General features: G+C 32.7%; 1 protein-coding gene across 2 annotated transcripts; it reads left to right on the plus strand.

Moving 5' to 3' along the window:
- Positions 1 to 885: 885 nt before the first annotated feature.
- Positions 886 to 14,224, plus strand: LOC106679041 (ras-related and estrogen-regulated growth inhibitor-like protein). Of its 2 annotated transcripts, XM_014417953.2 has the most exons (7): positions 886 to 1,011; positions 3,688 to 3,775; positions 4,527 to 4,611; positions 7,244 to 7,300; positions 12,550 to 12,626; positions 12,773 to 12,961; positions 13,760 to 14,224. In XM_014417953.2, exons 2-7 carry the CDS (start codon positions 3,710 to 3,712, stop codon positions 14,072 to 14,074), a joined length of 789 nt encoding a protein of 262 aa, XP_014273439.1. In that variant the 5' UTR covers positions 886 to 1,011; positions 3,688 to 3,709; the 3' UTR covers positions 14,075 to 14,224. The 2 variants fall into 2 exon arrangements, with proteins under 2 accessions (XP_014273439.1, XP_014273440.1); XM_014417954.2 differs by lacking the exon at positions 3,688 to 3,775 and having other exon boundaries at positions 897 to 1,011.
- Positions 14,225 to 19,715: the final 5,491 nt, after the last annotated feature.

A 19,715-nucleotide genomic window follows, 5' to 3' on the forward strand; every position in this document is an offset into this window, starting at 1 on the left:
AGACATTTTCTGTAAAAGGAAAGAATGTTTGATATATTATAGTGAAAACAAATAACACCTATCAGAACCTGAATTTGATGTAAAACAACGCTTATCTTTGTTTAAAATAATTTACTTTTACCACATAAAAATGTTTTATCTTTTTAAAATAACCTAAAAAATAATTTTAATCCGCCCAGTACTATCACTCTTTACTAAGGTTGAGGTGAGTAGATTATCACTCCAATTGCAATTACAAGCATATGTGTTTTTTTTATTTTGGGTTCAATAAATACCCTATCGTAACAGCCATCAAAATGTATCGTAATCAAATTTTTTTAAATAGATTAATTCCTTAAATTCTTTAGTTTCGTCATAAGTCAGAACAAACAAGAAATGGAAAATGCATAACGAAAACATTTCACTAGTTTAGGAAGTAAAATGGGTTTATTTTTGATAAAATTATGAACAGAAAATATACGATCCTTTAATAATCTCCATATTAATTTTGTTTAATCTTATTTTCCATTAGATACGATTTTAAAAACATGCGAACTAGAAGAAAATCACTGTCATTACAAATCTAACCACTTTTTTTTATGATTTAAGTTAATCGAAGCCATTTTATAATTTTTATGAAATTTATAAATGAGAACAAATTGTGAATATTTAATAGGCGGGGAAATTATATTTTCATAGCCAAATAAAATCTTCTGATGTTTAGTAGTAGTGAATAAAGAAAGACGTTACCCTAGGACGAGATAGATCGCGATCCTCCCTGATAAGGACATAGGATACTTCCCATTGGAAGGCGCGCGGCGGAGTGGCGTCTCGAGCAGCTCGGCGCCAGCGCGCCCCCTCCCGTGAACTGGAGAGGTTATAAGAACAGGGGGGCCGGCTAGCGGTATCAGTAGTGTACCAGCTGTCAGTGAGTGTTTGAGTAGTGCCAGTCCCATCGACACTGTACTCGGCTCTTCTTCAGAGTCCGTGTTCACTTCCCACAGTTCTTAATTCTCAAGCAGGACGGAGAGAGTGAGTAGCAAAATATTTCTTAATTATTACAGGCAATAAAGTAAATAGCTCATTAGAAATAATCAGTTGTAATCTTAACTCAAGGATATTTATCATTAATCTGATCGCATAAGTTAAAGATATTATTGCCTATATATCTCGCAGTTCATATTACAACTATTGCGAAATTTTGAACCTCATATCGCTGCTTGGCTTGAATAGTGATCTGTTTAAAAACAAAGTAAAATGTATTTAATGTATTCAATAAATTGAACCGTAAACTGTAGTTACTTTTTGATAACCCAAGTGGCTTAAATTTAAAAATATAAATAAATTTAATTACAAAAAAAATTTGGTTTTATTTTAAACCAAAACAAAATAAAACCAATTTTTTTTTTATGTCAGATGCGCCCCTATTCAAGCTTAACAGCGATATTCAAAATTGCTTAGTCTACAAAATCATAATACACCAATAAGTTTTTGATGTTTATGAAGCTCTGCAGCTGAGATTGTACCTACATCCAATTTATATTTAAAAAAGTAAAAGAAAACTAATGATTTGAATCTTCCTTCATTAAGAGACGTAACAACAATATAAATGTATTAAATTATGACCAATGAACAAGAAAAAAAAATCAATGTGATAATAGAATGTTAAAATATGAAACAAATGAATTTAAATCCATACATTACACTGTACTTGCATAATTGTATCTGTGCTCAGAAGTTAAAATGTTATAAGTTACTTTTTCCTCTGAGGGGATCTTCTCATTTCGGAATCTTCTTCGTTCATGTTAACATAGCAAAAATATTCAAGTACTTGTTAGTGAGAAATCATTGTAGGAAATCTATAACATCTAAGTCTAATCCACAGAACGCATCTGAAAATGTTTTTTGATAAGAAGTAACTAATAACATTTTGCCATCTAACCACAGACTTTTTTCTTTTCTTTTTTTTTTTTTTATATGACTACCCCAACTAATTCTAAGCAGTGGTAGGGTTTTGCTTTGAATATTGAATTATTATTTGAATATTAAATTCAAAGGAATTTAAACCTCATAAAAACGATTCCACCACTGTTTTCTTCGTTTTTCTATCATCTAATGCAAATTACCAAACACTCTAATTAACAAATAAAGATTGATTATGAAAATACATTTATAATAAGTACTAAGAACAAGCACGTGGCAAAACTGAAAGCTTCGGTACCCTTTAAGATGCTAAGATGTTTTTTATCTAGATTGTTGGCTAGTAGTTATTTCGGTTCTGGATTCCGATCTAATCTGGCAGCTTCAAAAAACGACGTAGGTTGCCAAGAGAGACCGGGCTACGGGTCATCTGTCCAGCGGCAGATCTAGACTAAGGAGAAGGAACTCTGCTTCCAACAGTTAGAAAATTAAAACTGCTTGGCTCAGCAGGACTGGATATTAGTGAATGGCAATGGTTTGTCCCAGTGCCTAATCCACAATATATGCTAATTAATAGTTAGTATTTTTGTTAAATTTATAAAACAAATTTTATAATTCAGAATTTCAGTATAATACACCGTATAAAAAAAACAAACCAATTTCGACCCTTGTCCAAGTTACGCTACTAATACCACCATCATATCTATGATATAATTTTTTTTTTAATAATTCATTTTTATTAATTAAAATCATTCAATAATTATAATGTTGTAAATGACTCCCACATTACCAATTCTTAAAATATAATTGTTATAATAACTAATTAAGACTCATTAGGTCGATCTGGCAATGAAGAAATATAAAAATGAAAAAAATCCTCCCTCTCTAGATTTATACTTTTATAAGTGAGTCCTGTAGGGATTCCGTCTTGAATATCTGTAAAAAATAGAACAAACAATAATTGCGTACTAAAATTCATCTCTACCTAATTAAAACAGACTAATTTTTACTCCCATAGTTAACGAAGCTGATCCTTGCCCAGAATTCAAAGCCTAATTCCTCAGGCACAGTTTCGGCAATCACAATAAAAAAATTGCTGAAATTTCGATATATTTAATGAAGGCAGTAAAGTTATATACATTATGACAGGTAGTTAACATACAGGTATATATTTATTTGATGAAAATTCCCAGAGAGAAGGGAATGACTTGAAGAAGGTAAGACATGAACCGGTGCCAGATCTATTTCCTCACTCTGCAAAAGGTCATGGGTGTACTCTCTAGTTAGTGAAGGCTAGCTGATCAACATTTAGAAGGATCTAACATGTCAATTGGTACAGATTACATCGAGGCACAATCAGCTTCGAAAAGAAAATTTTCGTTAAGGGTTTCTAACAGCGAATAAAAAATAGATGCAAAAATAAGTTTAATATATTCTACGCAACATAATTCTAGTCATTGCCTAAGATCTATTTAAAGCATTCGATAACGAAAAAGCGTAAAAGATCATCAATTACTCTGTCTTACCATAACTAAATTATTGGATGAAAAAATGGCTCGTAATGTAGGCGAATTTTACTTATAACAAATCGTCCGTTGCGTAAGTGCAATTGCTCAAGCTTGTTATAAAATATTCTTTCATATAGCAATAAAAAAAAAAATGAGCTTTCATGTCCTATCAACAAGGATTCTAGTCATAATATAATCAGAATAATATAAGTTATTTAAAAAAAAAAAATAATAAGTAGAAAACTATGGAAAATTCTGAATTAATTTCTTTTTTATACAGTTTCAGGGGCCTTATCCGTGGTATGTTTGATAACTTAAAACCAGAGTGCAGGGCGTACCTAAAGAGCCTTCTCTTCGAATGGCATGCCGTGAGTCGAGGAATTTATAGAGCTTAATTACTAACACTAACCATAGCAACTAACATTAAAATAGTCTCCCATAAATTCTAACCATTACTAACTTGGTGAGGATATTTATCTATAAAACGGTCCAGATTAACCACAATATTTGCTGCATCGTTTTAACTAGAGCGGTATTACCACGACTAAAAATAGCAGCAATTACAAAAAACACTTGTCTTTTAAAAATCCTGAAGGAATCATCTCCTATTACAATTTCATAAACCTTTTAAATATATCAATAAACAATGAATTTCACCACAGCAATCAACTCTTTGATAAAATAAAAACTAATTAAAAATATAATAATTCAGTATCGTTAAGCAAATTAATAAAAGATCCCACGCTTAGTTGGCCTTGTAATAAGTCTGAAATTTCATATTAGGTTTTCCACAAAAACCAATTATATTTTTTAAGCGCTTGTTCATCATTATATTTTTTTTTTAACTCATTAAAAAATATGTAAGTAGGGTGAGAAGGGAAAAAATAAAAAAGACATTCTAAACTGAAACGGATCTGTAGTAACTTGAGATTTTTGAAAGTGGTTAGAAACCACAGAATATTTTTTAAGATCTGAATTATACACTTAAATTACACTACACATATATAGACTAACGCGAAAAGGATGTAATATGCACATTATGTAGGCATCACTACCATATTTTTTTATATGTTTTTAAAATTTATCAAACCACTTTAACAATGTAAATTATGTTAACAGAAAATGAAAACAGAAGAAAAGGTTTCCAATAACACATCTCGAGTAAGGATTGTTGTCCTCGGAATGATTAGCGTTGGGAAATCAGGTAACTATCTTATAAGTCACTTTTTATTTTTAAGATTTATTAGATTAAAATTTATGTTAAGATGTAGGACAAATAAATAGTCATTACAAAATAATGTTTGCAGAAGTAATAAAAAAAAAAAAAACGCTTTTTTGTAACAATAAAATATGACATAGCAGTCATACAATCTAAAGATCAATTCCAGATATCATTAAAAATGTAAACATTTATTTTAATGACTTCGATATTAAATACAGAGTATGAAAATAAAATCTGTTCCTTAAAGATCCGCTTTAATAAACAATTTGAAATTATATTTTTATTTTATTAGTTAACTTTATCATTTTTGGCTGAATTATATCATCGATTGGTGTTATATTCATTGAAAAAGTTATAGCTTATAGAATATTGTATTATACTTCAATTAAGAATTGTTTATTGAAAAAGTATATCATTTTTTAATTTAATATAAAATGTTGATTTATGGAATGTTGATTAAAATAAGGCAGTATATTGTAAGCCAATGGAGCATAACCATCACTCGTTGTTTAAATTATTATTGTTTCCTAATAAATCTCATTTTGTTAAAAATATCAAGCCAAAGAACTGAAGCAGATATCAATCCATCTAAGAAGTTGAAATCTTTACTTGAACGATGCCTCTAATTACTGATACGATCGAAAACCAAAAAAAGCAATATATTCTTTAAAAAAAATTTATTAGAATAATAACGAAAATATATTCGTTGTTTGAGGTGGCACCACATGCTCTTGCATGCTTGAGTATTTTGTGCTAGAACGAATATCAGACAAAGGTTGAGTTCTAATCAGAAGCCTCCTCGGTATTTCATCCACGGTCCTCTAAAGGTAGTGCTAGTAGCTACTAAGCTAAAAAAGCTTGAGCATGTGCAGGGTTACCTTAAAAGTGCACGATATCGCAGCAAAGAAATAGCAGCCTAATAAAAATTAGAAGCCAAGTTATTATATCATTAAAGGAGTCAGTAAACGTATAATTATAAAGTACTTAGCAAAAAATATCTTTAATATTTTATTAACAACTCAGCTTCCATGGATAACTGAGCAGATCAAGTGAATAAAGAAGTAGCTTAAGGTTTAGTTTGTATTATGCGTTGCTGACCTCACGAAGCTTAATGCCACAAACATGGCCGAAGCCCAATAGAACTATGAGTTTGGATTTATATGCATGAAGAAGCTGAAAATTAAAATTTCTGTAGTGACAAATTCACTCATGCTCGATCTTACTTGAGACCGGGGCCGCAGATAGAGCTCAGTTTCTTCATTGAAATCTGTCTGCCTTCCTTCCTTTTCCTCCCCACTCTCAACAACCGGTTTCTTAACTGATACCCTGTGTGACTCAGTGGCGTCGGCTCTTCCCCTATAAATACAGCACGAACCTTTCTATAAATAGAATCACGTACCTCTGTAGTACATCTTTCCTCATTAGTGATGAACTTGTAAGCCATACGGAGGGTCAGGCGTGGATGTAAGCATGTGAAAAACCTGCGGGCTACAATAACCGAATGAGACGTTGGACATAATGACACTTTAAGCAAAGAAATATTTTATCGATGCAAAATAGACCGGAAAAATCACTTTAGAAAATATAATCTTGAACACAAGGTTCCTTTATGCACCTTCATGCAAATATTTAGCGATACCAAAACATAACGAGCGTTCCTTAGGTTAGCTGGCAATCCCAAAGATCTTCTTGTTGACTCAACTTACGAGCACCTCCATACAACTATCTAGTCATACTGATATCTGTCAGTAATCCTATTTTCGCGAGATTTCCCCAATCATGAAAAACAGAATCTGATCTGAGGGTTGATGAAATAGTATTGCGTTACTCGCTCTTGCCAGAAGTCAAGATTAACTATTGTTTTTTGTCTTATTAGTTTTTTTCTTTTTGGCAGAAGTAATCTTTATTGGAAAAGGTTCAAGGTTTTCCTTTAGTAATAAAAATATTTATGCAAATCCGCTCTCCTATGATTATTTATGATTTAGTACAGTCATTTTCCGTTTCATATCCAGATAATGAGGTAATCGATTCAACACTTGAAACTTATGTATTACGTAATAATTTGTTTATTGAAATAGCAGTTGTGTATTTCATGGCAACATTTCAAGAAGGTGTCCTCATCTGAAAAATCTTCAGGTGTGTTTGCTTTTATGCTCTTTACTCGTTCGCCTCGTATAGAGTATTCATCATCAAACTAAAGCTTTTTACGAATCACTTAAAATAGTTCAGTTTTTCGGGGTTATTTTATATGCACACTGTTCTAGATGTCACAGTGCTAATTTACAATACACAAGTTTCCTTTCGTAGACTCTCGGTTAACTTTATTTATGAAAAAAGGTGTAAAAAAAGATTTAAAATTTTTTTTAAAATACAAAATAAATCCTGTATATAAATAAACTGCTAGTTACTCAACAGCCCAAGATGAGAAGCGCGGACGTCAAAGCATTGCTTCTCCTTGGTCCCGCGCCACGTTAATAAAAGGGCATCGCTTTAACTGGCGCTTCTTGTTTCCACTTTCTTTTCTCGTCATACTTTATTATATTAAATTAATGTGTTTTAGAATAAATTTACAAATAAATAAAAATTGAATTATAATATTTTTTTATTGTTTCAGCCTTGACTGTACGCTACCTAACGAGGAGATACATCGGCGAATATCGATCGAATACAGGTAAGCATATCATTTTCGCTAACTACCTTATAAAATATAACATTTAATATCAAATTAAGAAAAAGAAAGTCCCCATGAATATTAATATTCACTAACACAAGGGACCCGTGCATTAATTATTGATTTCCCACCCAAGTGCCAGCATTTAAAAACAAATTACTTTGTAGAACATAGACTTACATCAAATTAGGACCATAATTATGTCAAAAATTTACATGGAAAGGGAACTATTAATATAGTTTCAATAAAAAAAAACTGGTTTAGAACACCTTGTATAACCTATTATATTTATAAAAGCGGAAGAGGCGAACTTTCAGAATTTACTGAAATCAATCAAGGAGGTATATCCAGTTGAAACAACATATTTAAAAAGAATTTAAAGCTCTTAAATGTAAAAAGATACTATTTCAAATTAAATACACATTGAAAACCTCAAACATGAATAAAAGAACATATTTGTGAACTATTAAAAAGAATTTTAGAATAAAAATTTTTTTTCCTAAATAACTTACAAAGCTATGAATGGAAATCCAGTAAACAGGATTCATGTTGACGTTTATACGAAACGAAAAAAAAATCTTGAAAAATCACCGTGTTTTCAAATACCTCGTGGCTAGCCCATAGAGGAGGCACTATTTGTGCACATACGTGCGCAGATGTGTGGGTGCCGCTCAGCAACTATGAATAGAACTGAATACAGTCCATGGATAATCCTAATGTAGTAGTCTGATAGTTCCAAGTTAAGTGGCCACGTTTTACAATTCGTATCTGTTATAATAATCACTTTCAAACAGAAGAAAAGAAAATTTTAAACACCCTAAGAAAGCCAAGCACACAAAGAGCTAATACAGCAAAAAAACCGCTTGGGGCACATCAATTTAGAAAGTATAGCAGAGCGTGGATCAGTCCACTGCTACGTAACACCGCAACGCGTTGTAAATGTAACTTCACTGTGACAAATCACAGGAAAGTATGTCACGTCGATTTAATACGGATTAAAACTTGTGCGTTAGGTGTGGCGCGTTTCTCTCAATTAACGTGAATAAAATAGGAAGATTAATTGTTTAGATATAAAAACTCTTCATGTTGCTACAAAAAAAAAATCAACCTCAAATCTGTACAGTAGCTTTTCAAAAATAATTTTCAGTCTTAGCCAACAGCTAATGCTAACTTTGAGTAGATTATCAACTACAAATAATAAGGAAAACGTCACTATGAAAAAACATAAAACATTATCTTTATTTATTTCATTCCGTGATTATTCTCCATGAACTAGTAATAATTAATAATAAATTATTTAATTATTTTTTCGGTTACATAATAAAACATAAACACGTGAATAAAAATAATTAGCTCATCGTTACACAATAAAATCATGTTTATTAAAAAGTTTAAGTTACGAACTTGCTTGCACTCGTAGGTCTAAATGATGATTAAGTTCTCTAAACATTAAAGATATGTTCACGTATGATCTGTTAGCTTTTAGTTATACAAATAACCATTAATTAATATTACTGTTCTTTTTACTTCACCATTATCTTTCATCGTTTTAAAATAATCCTTAACGAATTTACTTCGAAATATTAAATATTTTAAAACCCCAGAACTAGGGTACAGTGTACTCAATTTAACGGAATGTGTATTAGCTTAAAATACAACCTGGAGTCACCCCAGCCCAATTTAATCGGACAGTTCTATATTTATCACCCTTTTCCCTCTCCCACAATTAAATGTGCAAAAGTGTGGAATGTTATAAAGTTGGCCGCATATTTTCCCGCCGAGGCATCATCATCTAAATTAAACTACTTGGTTTAGCAGCTATATATCACAGCACGCGTCACATATAGCCGACAACTGTAGTCTATTCCCATCTCTTCGATCCTGAAGGACCAGTTGGAAACGAGTCGGAGAATGGAGAGAGCCTTCCTGGTTCCAGCCGTCGGCGCCAGGTCGCGGTAGCTTTCTTACCAGAGTTGCACAGAGTCTCTTTAAATATAAAAAAAAAAAAGTGGACCTTCCCCCTGGCTGAGATGGAGACACCTGAGGCAACTCACCGACCGCGCAACTTTCTGGCGCCTATTTTCCGGCAGCCATCAGTCTATTTGCGGGTAAGGTCGCGGACATCCGGTCGGGTAAACAGCCACGAAACAGTCATTCTGTGTCAAGTGTTAATGAGGATAGCTGACTTCAATAACAACATGGTTCATATTTAAAACAAAAAAAAAAACTAACATGTTAATATGTTAGTATTTGTCATTCCAAGGTTTTTGTTTTGTCATACCTGGTATAATGGGCAGAGCATAATACTTATCTATTAACTATCACATTGAAAGATTATTATGTCTATATTTGAAAAAAGATATCTGAAGGTGGTCAAAAAAAGAGTACTCGTATAGCAATAATACTGCCTATGTATTTGAAATCATCGTTTCAACCCACGTTAAAGGAAAATGAGTTTGTTTGTTTTTCATTTCTTTTTTCTCTTTTTTTTCATTTTTCTTTTCTCATGTCACAGCTGACTGCTCAATTGCGCCTTGAAGAAGACCTATTATTATAGTCTAAATATCGACTCGAAGTAAATAGTTACTTTGCCCTTCAAGTACCGTTTTTTTGTCCGCGACCCGTATCGTCTTCCCTCATTAATCCCTTAACTTTCAAAATATCGACCTCTATCTACCCATAGCAACACACACACACACACATATATATATATATATATATGTATATATATAATAAAAGGGTCACCACTTCCTATATATTATATGTATCATTAGGTACTAATATATTACTATGGTATTAATATATCAGGTGTACGGGTTTCATATAATTCCCTACTTAACGTTGCGATCCGAAATATTTTAATGGATTCCATGGGTCCACAACGGTCGAATTGTTCTCATAACAATGAACCCCTGAGAACAATCCCTTTCCGGTTAAGGGAAGGACATGAGATTTAAAATCCACCTCGTCTTTGTGAGCTGTTCCTCGTAGCTGAGCCACAATGGGCCAACATTTTATGCACCTCATTTTAACATGTGATTAAAAACCCATCCCGTCATAATGAGTTGTTTGTTTCATCGACTGCGTACAATAAACCCTGAGTGTTTGAGGCTATTGTTCATTAATTAAAACAAAACAAAAAAAGGCTTGTTCCGCGTGCTTCAAAATGTAGAGGTCATTAGGATTCAGGTGCTAATCATCTACGATCTTTCTTTCATAAATCCTTGAAATTATAAAAATATCCAAATATCCTGTGAAATAAAATTTTAAAAAATTCAACGTATAATTATTATAAACAATTTTTAAAATTGAGAATTTAAGGCCGCGTTGGCTAATCCATTTGTCCCTGTATTTATTTTTACAACTTGATTTAACACAACTGGAGTTTTATATTTATGTCCGTCTTTGAAAGGGTCGTCACTTCCTACCTCAGATGCCAATCGATTCAGTTCCTTCTTAAAACTATACTTGATAACAACAAGATAATATATTTATTTTTATGTATAATATTTATTTTAATTAAAAATAAAATGAGAAACAAACAACAAACCTATATAAACAACACAAATCATAAGCAGTTATTTCTCACCTTTAAATATAGGTGTGTTGATAAATAGGGACCCGAGCTCCTGCCAGACAAACAGGAAAAAAAGGTGCGCCTGAAATTTTACAACGAAATAAATACTTAGGAACATTTAAAAAACAAAATGCATCAAACGTTTATTCCTAATATATTATGACACTTGGAAAATATTAAATCAGTTAGTAAACATTTTTCTGAAATCTAGTATCAAAATACCGTTGATATTTTCGAACAAAGCAAATTTCCGTTACATGAATGGGTTTTAATTAATCCCAATAGACGTAGTATTCAAAAAGAAAAAAAGTGTTGATCAGGCGTGAACCCGGACTATGAAATTTTTTTTTAATTCGATCATTAAAGTCAGAGTCAGTGAGCGAAACAAAACCACCATTGCAACTCTTTATAATTATCAAGTTAGCAGTAAAAAACTAATGACTTTCCAGTCCCACAGTTTTTTACACCTACGTTTACTATAAATAAAAGCCTTGCGCTTAAGGTCTCTCAGTCGGAAAGAAGTACGACGATTGGAAATAATTCCCAGTCCATTATGACTTTTGTTTTATTGTATGCCACACTCAACAATTTGATGTCGAATATCGCTTCACAGAACGGCTGTTGTATAGGATTTGGATTCCAGAATTTAAAAAATATGTACATCATACAAGCTTATTTCAACAAAACATTTCATGTCAACCCAATCCATCGTGTACTAAAAACAAAAAAAAATAATAATCCAATTTTAATGATCACGAAATAGATCCAAGCCAAACGTAACCGACTCCAAATTGGTTAGGAGTTATCGCCTCGGCTCGCGAGCTATGTGGAACATAGATAAAGGACTGAAGTGCTCTCACTGTAGAGTAAGGTAGGTTCGAGGGTTCCAAACTGAAATAGAACATCTTGAAATAATCATGCATTCCTCAGGCTCTTAAACCCGAGGCTCAGCTGTTATTTATTCTTTCTTTTTTTAATGCTTAACAAAGATCTTTTCACTAAAGTGGTCCGGAAAGGATGTGTTTTTGTCACCTTGAGGTACGGCATATCTCGAGCTCATTATGATGGACTAAGATAGAACCGTTTATTTTTATGTTCTAAATACCTTTCGAATGCTAGAAGGATGCTTATAATATATACATATACGTAATGTAAATATTAAATAGAGCTAGGACAGATGAAAAAAAATCAGGAAATTCGTGTCGCATTAAGAAATTATATTAAAAAATATTCTATTTGAAGTAGGTACGTGGCAAAAAAATTGCTGTTCAGAACAAATTTACATCGAGAAACCGAAGGTTCTTTGATGCTGTGTACCTTGAACAGTACTCCGAGAATTTTAAATCAAATACAGTTAATTTCCATTATTATGAGATATCTCATAATAATATAACGTAACAGGTAGATCTTAAGAACCGTCAACACACGGGTCCAGAATTAATGTCATTCCAGTATAAATGGGAAGCTGAAATATCTTATGATGCGGCAAAGTGGCGCATGGCATGGAAATGTGCACGTGGTCCCATTCACAAAGCACTAAATGACCACAGGCCAGACCCCACATGTTATTTTTTCCTCTTAAGAATTGCCTCCATTCAGCCACGATGCTAATTTGTACAATTTATCTACAATGACGTGTATATTTTATCTTTTTTTTTTTTTTTTTTTGCAGACCTTCTTTACCGACAGACAGTCACGATCAACAATTCCCCAGTCGAAGTTGAAATTATCGACGTTTCAGGCGAAACGGTAAGGATATGTTTTGTTATAATATATTATTAGCAATATTAAGTATAAAAATTATTTCTTGATGCTCCATTTATTTTAAAATATAATATTATGGAATACAAAGATCAGAGCATTCGCTACATCTGCAATTTTATTTTTATTTTCAGAGAGACTCCAGTTTTCCAATTGAACAAGTCCAATGGGCAGATGGCTGCATAATTGTCTATTCTATAACGGACAGGCAATCATTCCAGTACGCTGTCGAAGCCTTGGAAAATCTGCAGAAACTTCGCTCAGTCACATCCGTTCCTGTTGCGCTCCTAGGAAACAAAGCTGATCTGGAACACTTAAGAGAGGTAAATGTCAAGATATTTCCGAGCAGCTCTTAAATTATCTGTTGAACCTGTTTTTGCCCAAGCTCACTAATAGGGATATGATCCATATCGGGAGAAAGTTACTGTTGCCTTTAAAAAAAAACATAATTTGACAAGTAATTGAGTATAGAAAAAGTAAAATAAAAAAATCTGGGTGCATCATTTAGCACCTGACCCATTTAAGGCAAACAGCAGATAAGGTTAATAAACACGAATTCGTAGCGGTCACTTTCACGCTTTATCTGCAAATTTCTCCGCTCTCATTATCGATATGCAACCAGACCTATTTAAAATGGACCAGCTTTCTTCCGGCGAGATCTTATTGTACCGCGTTTACACTTAAGTAAAATTGAGAACGATCTGGAAGGTCTTTTGCAACACGACTGGCGCCGTTCATCGTTGAAAGTTGAAAAAAAGTAGGTACTAATTTCGTTCTGTCGACACAAGATTATTGGAATTGACTGAATCGTTCGCCGAATCAGGTTGCCTTTCAAACATACACTTTTGCCTCGCTGTGATCTAATTACAAATTTAGAATACAACTTGTATAATTTTCCATAATCAATCGATTCCAATTCAGCTATATTATAAAAAAATGCATGGAACGTCTATAACTTATTGACCAATTCCCATCTAAAAGTCTATTTTACAGCCTTTAACTATCAATAATTGCTGAAAATCTAACCTAAATGAACAATTAAAAAAAAATAGATTTAATAAATACTCCATTATTATTTATGATGAAGATTATTAAACAAAAATGTGTTCTTTTCTGCGCAGGTTGACGAAACTGAAGGTAGGAGCGCAGCTTTGAGGAATGGGTGCCAATTTTACGAGGTATCCGTGGCTGAAAACAGTGCGGACCTCTATCACGCCTTCGAGACCCTACTCAACGAGACCAGAGGCCAAGTGGGCAGCAAGAGCCGCAAGTTCTCCGTGACAAAGATGATCGGGACACTGATTGGAGGCAGCAATAGCAAGGGCCAGGGCCAACAGCAGGCGGGTGGCACTGTTGTAGTCTGTCACAAGTCCGACCTCCACCGGAACCGAGTCCTCAAAAGGCGCCAGAACTTCACCGCCACGGCGTCCTTGTGACTCCCAGGATCTCATGCCGTCTCAGACTCCTGCTGAGGAGTCGAGCTACCATACCTTGATCTGGAGGACTGATTGGTTGTTCAGAGGCCGAGGGAGAGGGCATGCAGGAAGGAGCCAAGAGTCAAGTTGAAAGAGCATGCTCTCTCCAGGGGCCCCTTCGAATGAGGGCAAGTTTTTTTTTACCCCGAGCCAAGACTGAAGGAGTATCAAAAAACAAAATGAATTGAAAAGTTGAGAATTTATACTTCTCTTGGGTTACGAAAAGATTCAATTTATAAATACTTCAATGTTTCATGAAAATTGTAATCTAAATATAAGTAAATGGACTAAGTAGACAAACTAGAATAGTTCATTTTCTTTAACTTTTCTTTTTTTAAGTACAAATTAATTTAAATGGTAACTGTTAAAAGCTCAAAATATTTTTGATAGGTTTGAAAGTCTTGAAAAAAAAAAAAAAAAATTGAATAAAAAATAACAATATGACACCAAAGACTTGGTTATTTAATAGTTACCAGTTTACATGTTTTTAACAGTAGTATATTACGACATGTTTACAAAATCAACTGTTTATTTGTGAAATCTATAAGTAAACACTTTGTCAAGTTTGAGCAGGATCTTGAACTTTTGAATGTTAATGTTGTGCATGTTTATCTATAGTATATATGTATTTATATGTATTATACTTGCCGACATACTGGCACAATACTAGGTTCTAGTGATTATATCAATAATTTAATTGATTTCATATTAAATGTTTAATGGCTGTGATTAGTTTATATTTTCAAGTTATTTATATTGTCCCAATACTTATCTATGACTGTATTTTGTAAATCAGTTTTTATGGAAATCTGATTCTGGTGAAAAAAAATAAACCAGACTGTATTGAATAATGTTTTTTTTTATGATTAAAACATCTTTTTATAATAAAATATTTGTGGTGTAACTGGCTTGTATTTTAATCACCCATAAATGTTTATCAGAATATGCATATCTATTTTCCACTAATAAGCATTTAAAATATTAAAATACCTGATAACTGATATCAAACTGAACAATAAAATATTTATCATTCTCCAACACAAAATTTCCCCTCAAAAAACATAGGCAATAAGTGATTTTCCAAATCGATACAGAAAAATATTAAGGATTGATTAAATAAAGAAGGAAAGTGTAAAGTCCTGAGACTAAACAGACTTGTTTTATTGTTAATATCACAGATTCCTATTAACTCTACTTCAAAAATGATCCGCACTACATTAAGTCAATGGTTAAAAGCATATACTAACTCCAACCTGGATTTAGGCATTGTAAATCCATATATTCCAGATTTCAATTCCAAATTCTTATAACATGATCTCTATCGTAATTAGACTAACAGCATTACACACACAGACTTACACTTACCCAAAGGACTTACACTCATCCAAATCTAAGTTGTAATAAAGCCTGGAAGAGGGATCAATGGGTACTGATCTCAATATTGCTCACGTCGTCTGCATATTTGCACAAATGTCATCTTTGGAAAGTTAATTAATCAGGCATCTTATTTTCATTTCTCATTTTCATTCTAAAGATAAGTGTGAATTTAAAAATAAATGTAATTTTCACTTTTAAATTATAGAAATAAATATTCGCAGACTTGGAATCATTGATAGATCATACAAAAAGATAGATGAATTTTAAAATAAATGACATAAGAATCACACCAAAGATATGGGAAATACTAAATCACTAATCTAGAGTCCTTCCATGGGGTTACCACGGCAGGAAAACAAATAAAAACTTTTCTTTCTGTAATTGGTAACTAACTCTTCAATGAATGAATTGAAACATACATTACATGTTAAAGATACATAAAAAAAAAAAAAATTGAAATAATGCAATATTGAAATAAATGCATCAAAACTACTTAGAACAATTGAAGAGCTCTCTAGATCCTGTTATTTTTTCAAAATTTTCAGAGACTTCTCGAAGTATTCTACCTCCTTATAATCCCCGATTGTTGCTTACAGGGGCATAACTAGCAAGTGACTGGAGTATTCCACTCTCGACTGCACTTATTGGATAAGTCCCACATGGTAGGGGTCTTTTTTTACCTGATTTAATACTAAAAACATACAAATTCTTTCTTTATCAGACAGAAATTTTAGTTTTTGATGTAAAAATAACGTTTTTTTTTTTTCATTTATGTTTTTTGGAGGAAAGGACAAAAATAGATCCATCCTGGACTCCAGTTGATCAGGGTAATTTATGTTTAAGTAGGGTTAATTAAGGTTTCGTGGATGGATGTGGGTAGGAAATCCAGAACAATGTAGCAAGGATGATAAATGATTTTTTGAAGTAAATCGTTCAATGATAAGCAATACACAAGTTTGTGGGTTGGGATATTGTATTTAAGAGGTAGAGAAGTGAACACCAGAAAAATAAATTAAGGATATAGGAAGACTTTTTAGTTTTAAAGGCTTTGAAGAGATACACACTAAGGAAGCATTTCATATGGGGAAAAATGATGAAGCCACTTGAATTTGGTGAACTAAGTGGAGATATGAGAGCGTAAAATTTCACTAATCTCTGGTGTCTCAACTCTTGCCTACGTAACCATAACCGAGGCAGCCGTAATCGTAATGGAGGAAAATATGGCCATTCTAGGATAGGCGACGATCAGAAATCAACCCAAGGTTTTCTAACTGAGGTGTAGAATGAAATGTTGGTGACTAAATTAGAGTAAGGGATAGTCAGGAAGTGAATTAAGAAGATACTTGGAACCAATGAGGATGCCCTTATTTTTTTAACAATGGACCAAAGATCATTGCTTACTACCCATTCGTTAAGACTATCTATATCTTCTTGCAGCTTGTGGATCCCCTGGAGCACCTCAGCAGAATGAAAGGATAGGTCACCAAGGATAGGACAGTAAGGATAGGTAATTTGTAGGTCACCAGTGTATTGTTGGTATTGTGAATGGAGAATAAAATTAGGAACGGCGCTAATATGTAGAGAGAAAGGCTTAGTGAGAGTGAGAAACCTTGGAGAACACCAAGAATTAGTAGAAGGGAGGAGGAAGGAGTTTATTGTAAGTAATTGAGTGGAATATTTATTACGAAAATCGGACTAGAAAGGATTGAAGGGAGCTTTTTGTTCAAGGAAAGTGTTTAGTTGTGAATGGACAATTATGAGGAATTTTGGAACTTTGAGGAATTATATATGTTCCATAGGAAGACATAGTTTAATTATTTTAACAGGAATTTGAACGGTACCATAATCATTAATGCTGAATTTGAGGACAGAGGAGTAGTATTCAGGTACCCTTCATTAGAATAAAAATTAGCACTTCATACATATATAATACAAGTTGTTTTTTTCTTCTAAGCTCCATGGGTGCGTGGGGATGAAGTCATGATTAAAAAGGGGTTGACGTCTGCCTCTTTTTCTGCATTCTGGTAATGCATTTTAAGAGCGGGCTGAGGAAATTTGATTATTTGGGAAGGGGTAATCTGTATTTTGTGTCTGTCTGTTGGTGATCGGACTCACCAGGTATGTTTATCCAAATAATTTATATACTTGAGTCAAGTTAAAAAAGTAGTTACTACAAATATATATTTTTTCTTTTTGAAAAATTAAACCACGTTTTATTTTTTTTTTTCCTAAAGAATATATTTTCATCCTTATCAAAATCATTTTCAGAATTGATAAATCATGAGAACATTCATATTATGTTATATATGCGGAGAGCGTTTGGTGGTATCGGCATCGAACCTTCGGGTTCGTTAGGGCTTCATTATTATTATTCACATTATGTTGCCAGGTCTATGGTTTAGACCTCCGTTAGGCGCCCGAGTACTACTCCCCCCACAGAGGACTATTCCTCACTCATTAAAACGCTTCCGATCTATAAAAGGAAAAAAAATTGTATTATACTGGATATAGATTGTATTTTGTTTTGAATATATATATTTACATTTGTAAAAATAAATAAAGAGGTAAGAAAAAAAAGGTAAGTTATGAAGTTTAAACACAGTAACAGACCGCCAGGAGTGCCTTTATGATATTACATTTTGAATATGACAACCTAAGCCATATTCATACTGTTGTGAGCCGAAAATACACAACTGTCAGATAAATAACAAGTTAAAAAAGCTATAAGTAAGCCGACCTGTTGAGTGGTTAATCACAGATATCACGTGAGGGTTGCGTGGCGCTTTGAAGGTAACCAACCTTAGTTGTTCAGGTGCGAAAGTGAATGTGATTACAAAAATAAATAGAAAAATGATGATGAAACAATAAATTTAAGATATAGTGGGGTGCGCGAATTACCTAATTTTCAATCTTTGAGCAGAAATTAATACAGTTAGTAAAAGTAAAAATTGAGGCACTTCGTCGTAAAAGCTATGTGACATTAAATGGAAATTGAAGTTATGATTTCACTGGATTCTTTCGGGCTAATTTCATAGACTTAAAAAAAAAATGTTTTTTTCTTACCTATTACTTTTCTGCATTTAACTACTATTACTTTATGTGTTACCTATTATTTTTTATAAAATTTTAAGCTCATAAAAGGTAAATTATACTTTATCGTATTGCATGACAGTACTTTCCCGTACTATATATTCCATATATACATAGGTAAGTGGAAGTACAAAATTGTAAAAAATAAATGTAGGGTCGAAGGATTATGCCCTAAACACAAATTTGACTTCAAACAGACAAGGAACCAAATTTGTTCCTTAATGTATTAAACGTAATTTTCGAATAATAATTTTAGATTATGAGGACAAACTTCGATTTTCATTTCGTAAACGAATACCAAGCTTCACTATCTTCGGAACTAATAAAGAAGCAAGTAACTCAAAGGGGGGCAGAAGAAACTTTGTTTCACTGATTGGCCGAATAGAACCGAAAAATTCCATTAGATTAGCTAAAGTTCGGCAGCCAACGATTCAAGAAAAATGTATAGCGAACACCCTCCAAAGTTTTTTCCACATATTGGATTGCAAGCTGACTATACACGGTTGTACTAGATCGGATGAGTATTTGGCTCTCCTTTCCACGAATCACCGGCAAAATAAAATTGGACTTATTGCACGTCCTCCCTGGACTATTGTAAATCAAACTAAATTTCAACACTTTAAGAAAAAACAAATTTACAGATCATAAAAAATATTAATATTTGATTTTCAACGCTAGAAGGTTTGTGATTATATATCTTTACGACAACGTTTAAGAACCAATGTGAAAAATGAAATTTCATCGGATTTATTAATGTCCTGGAAAATTTATTTTGTTAAGTCTTTCTGTCTTGTAAACACAAACCTAAAACTCATAGAACTATAAAGGCCTATGTAATATATAATGAAAACTATGTATAATTACTAGTCAAAACTGATGAGTCTGCCGTGTATATATAGTTAGGGGGAATAAAAAATGACGGCTGTTTCAAAACCTTAAAATCATAATTTTTTCATTCGAAGCTCTATATCCACTAACAACACTAGAAAATCTAAAAGAACATTATTTAAAGGAGAGTAGATTTGCTGATATATTAGCCCTAATGGAGCTATTTACGTTTGAAATAAAGTTTTTCAAAACTCAAACTTATTGTCGGAACAACTATAAATAAATTTATTTTAGGAAATATCATGAA

The sequence above is a fragment of the Halyomorpha halys genome, unplaced genomic scaffold (assembly GCF_000696795.3).
Source record: "Halyomorpha halys isolate HHAL.00 unplaced genomic scaffold, Hhal_1.1 Scaffold173.1, whole genome shotgun sequence".
NCBI lineage: Eukaryota > Metazoa > Arthropoda > Insecta > Hemiptera > Pentatomidae > Halyomorpha > Halyomorpha halys.

What these genes read in the sequence shown, in the direction of transcription:
- LOC106679041 (XM_014417953.2), top strand. Translation starts at nt 3,710, where the DNA reads ATGTTTGATAACTTAAAACCAGAGTGCAGGGCGTACCTAAAGAGCCTT. An exon ending in TTCTCTTCGAATGGCATGCC is followed by an intron (nt 3,776 to 4,526) that starts GTGAGTCGAGGA and finishes TTATGTTAACAG; the next exon opens with AAAATGAAAACAGAAGAAAA. An exon ending in GATTAGCGTTGGGAAATCAG is followed by an intron (nt 4,612 to 7,243) that starts GTAACTATCTTA and finishes TTATTGTTTCAG; the next exon opens with CCTTGACTGTACGCTACCTA.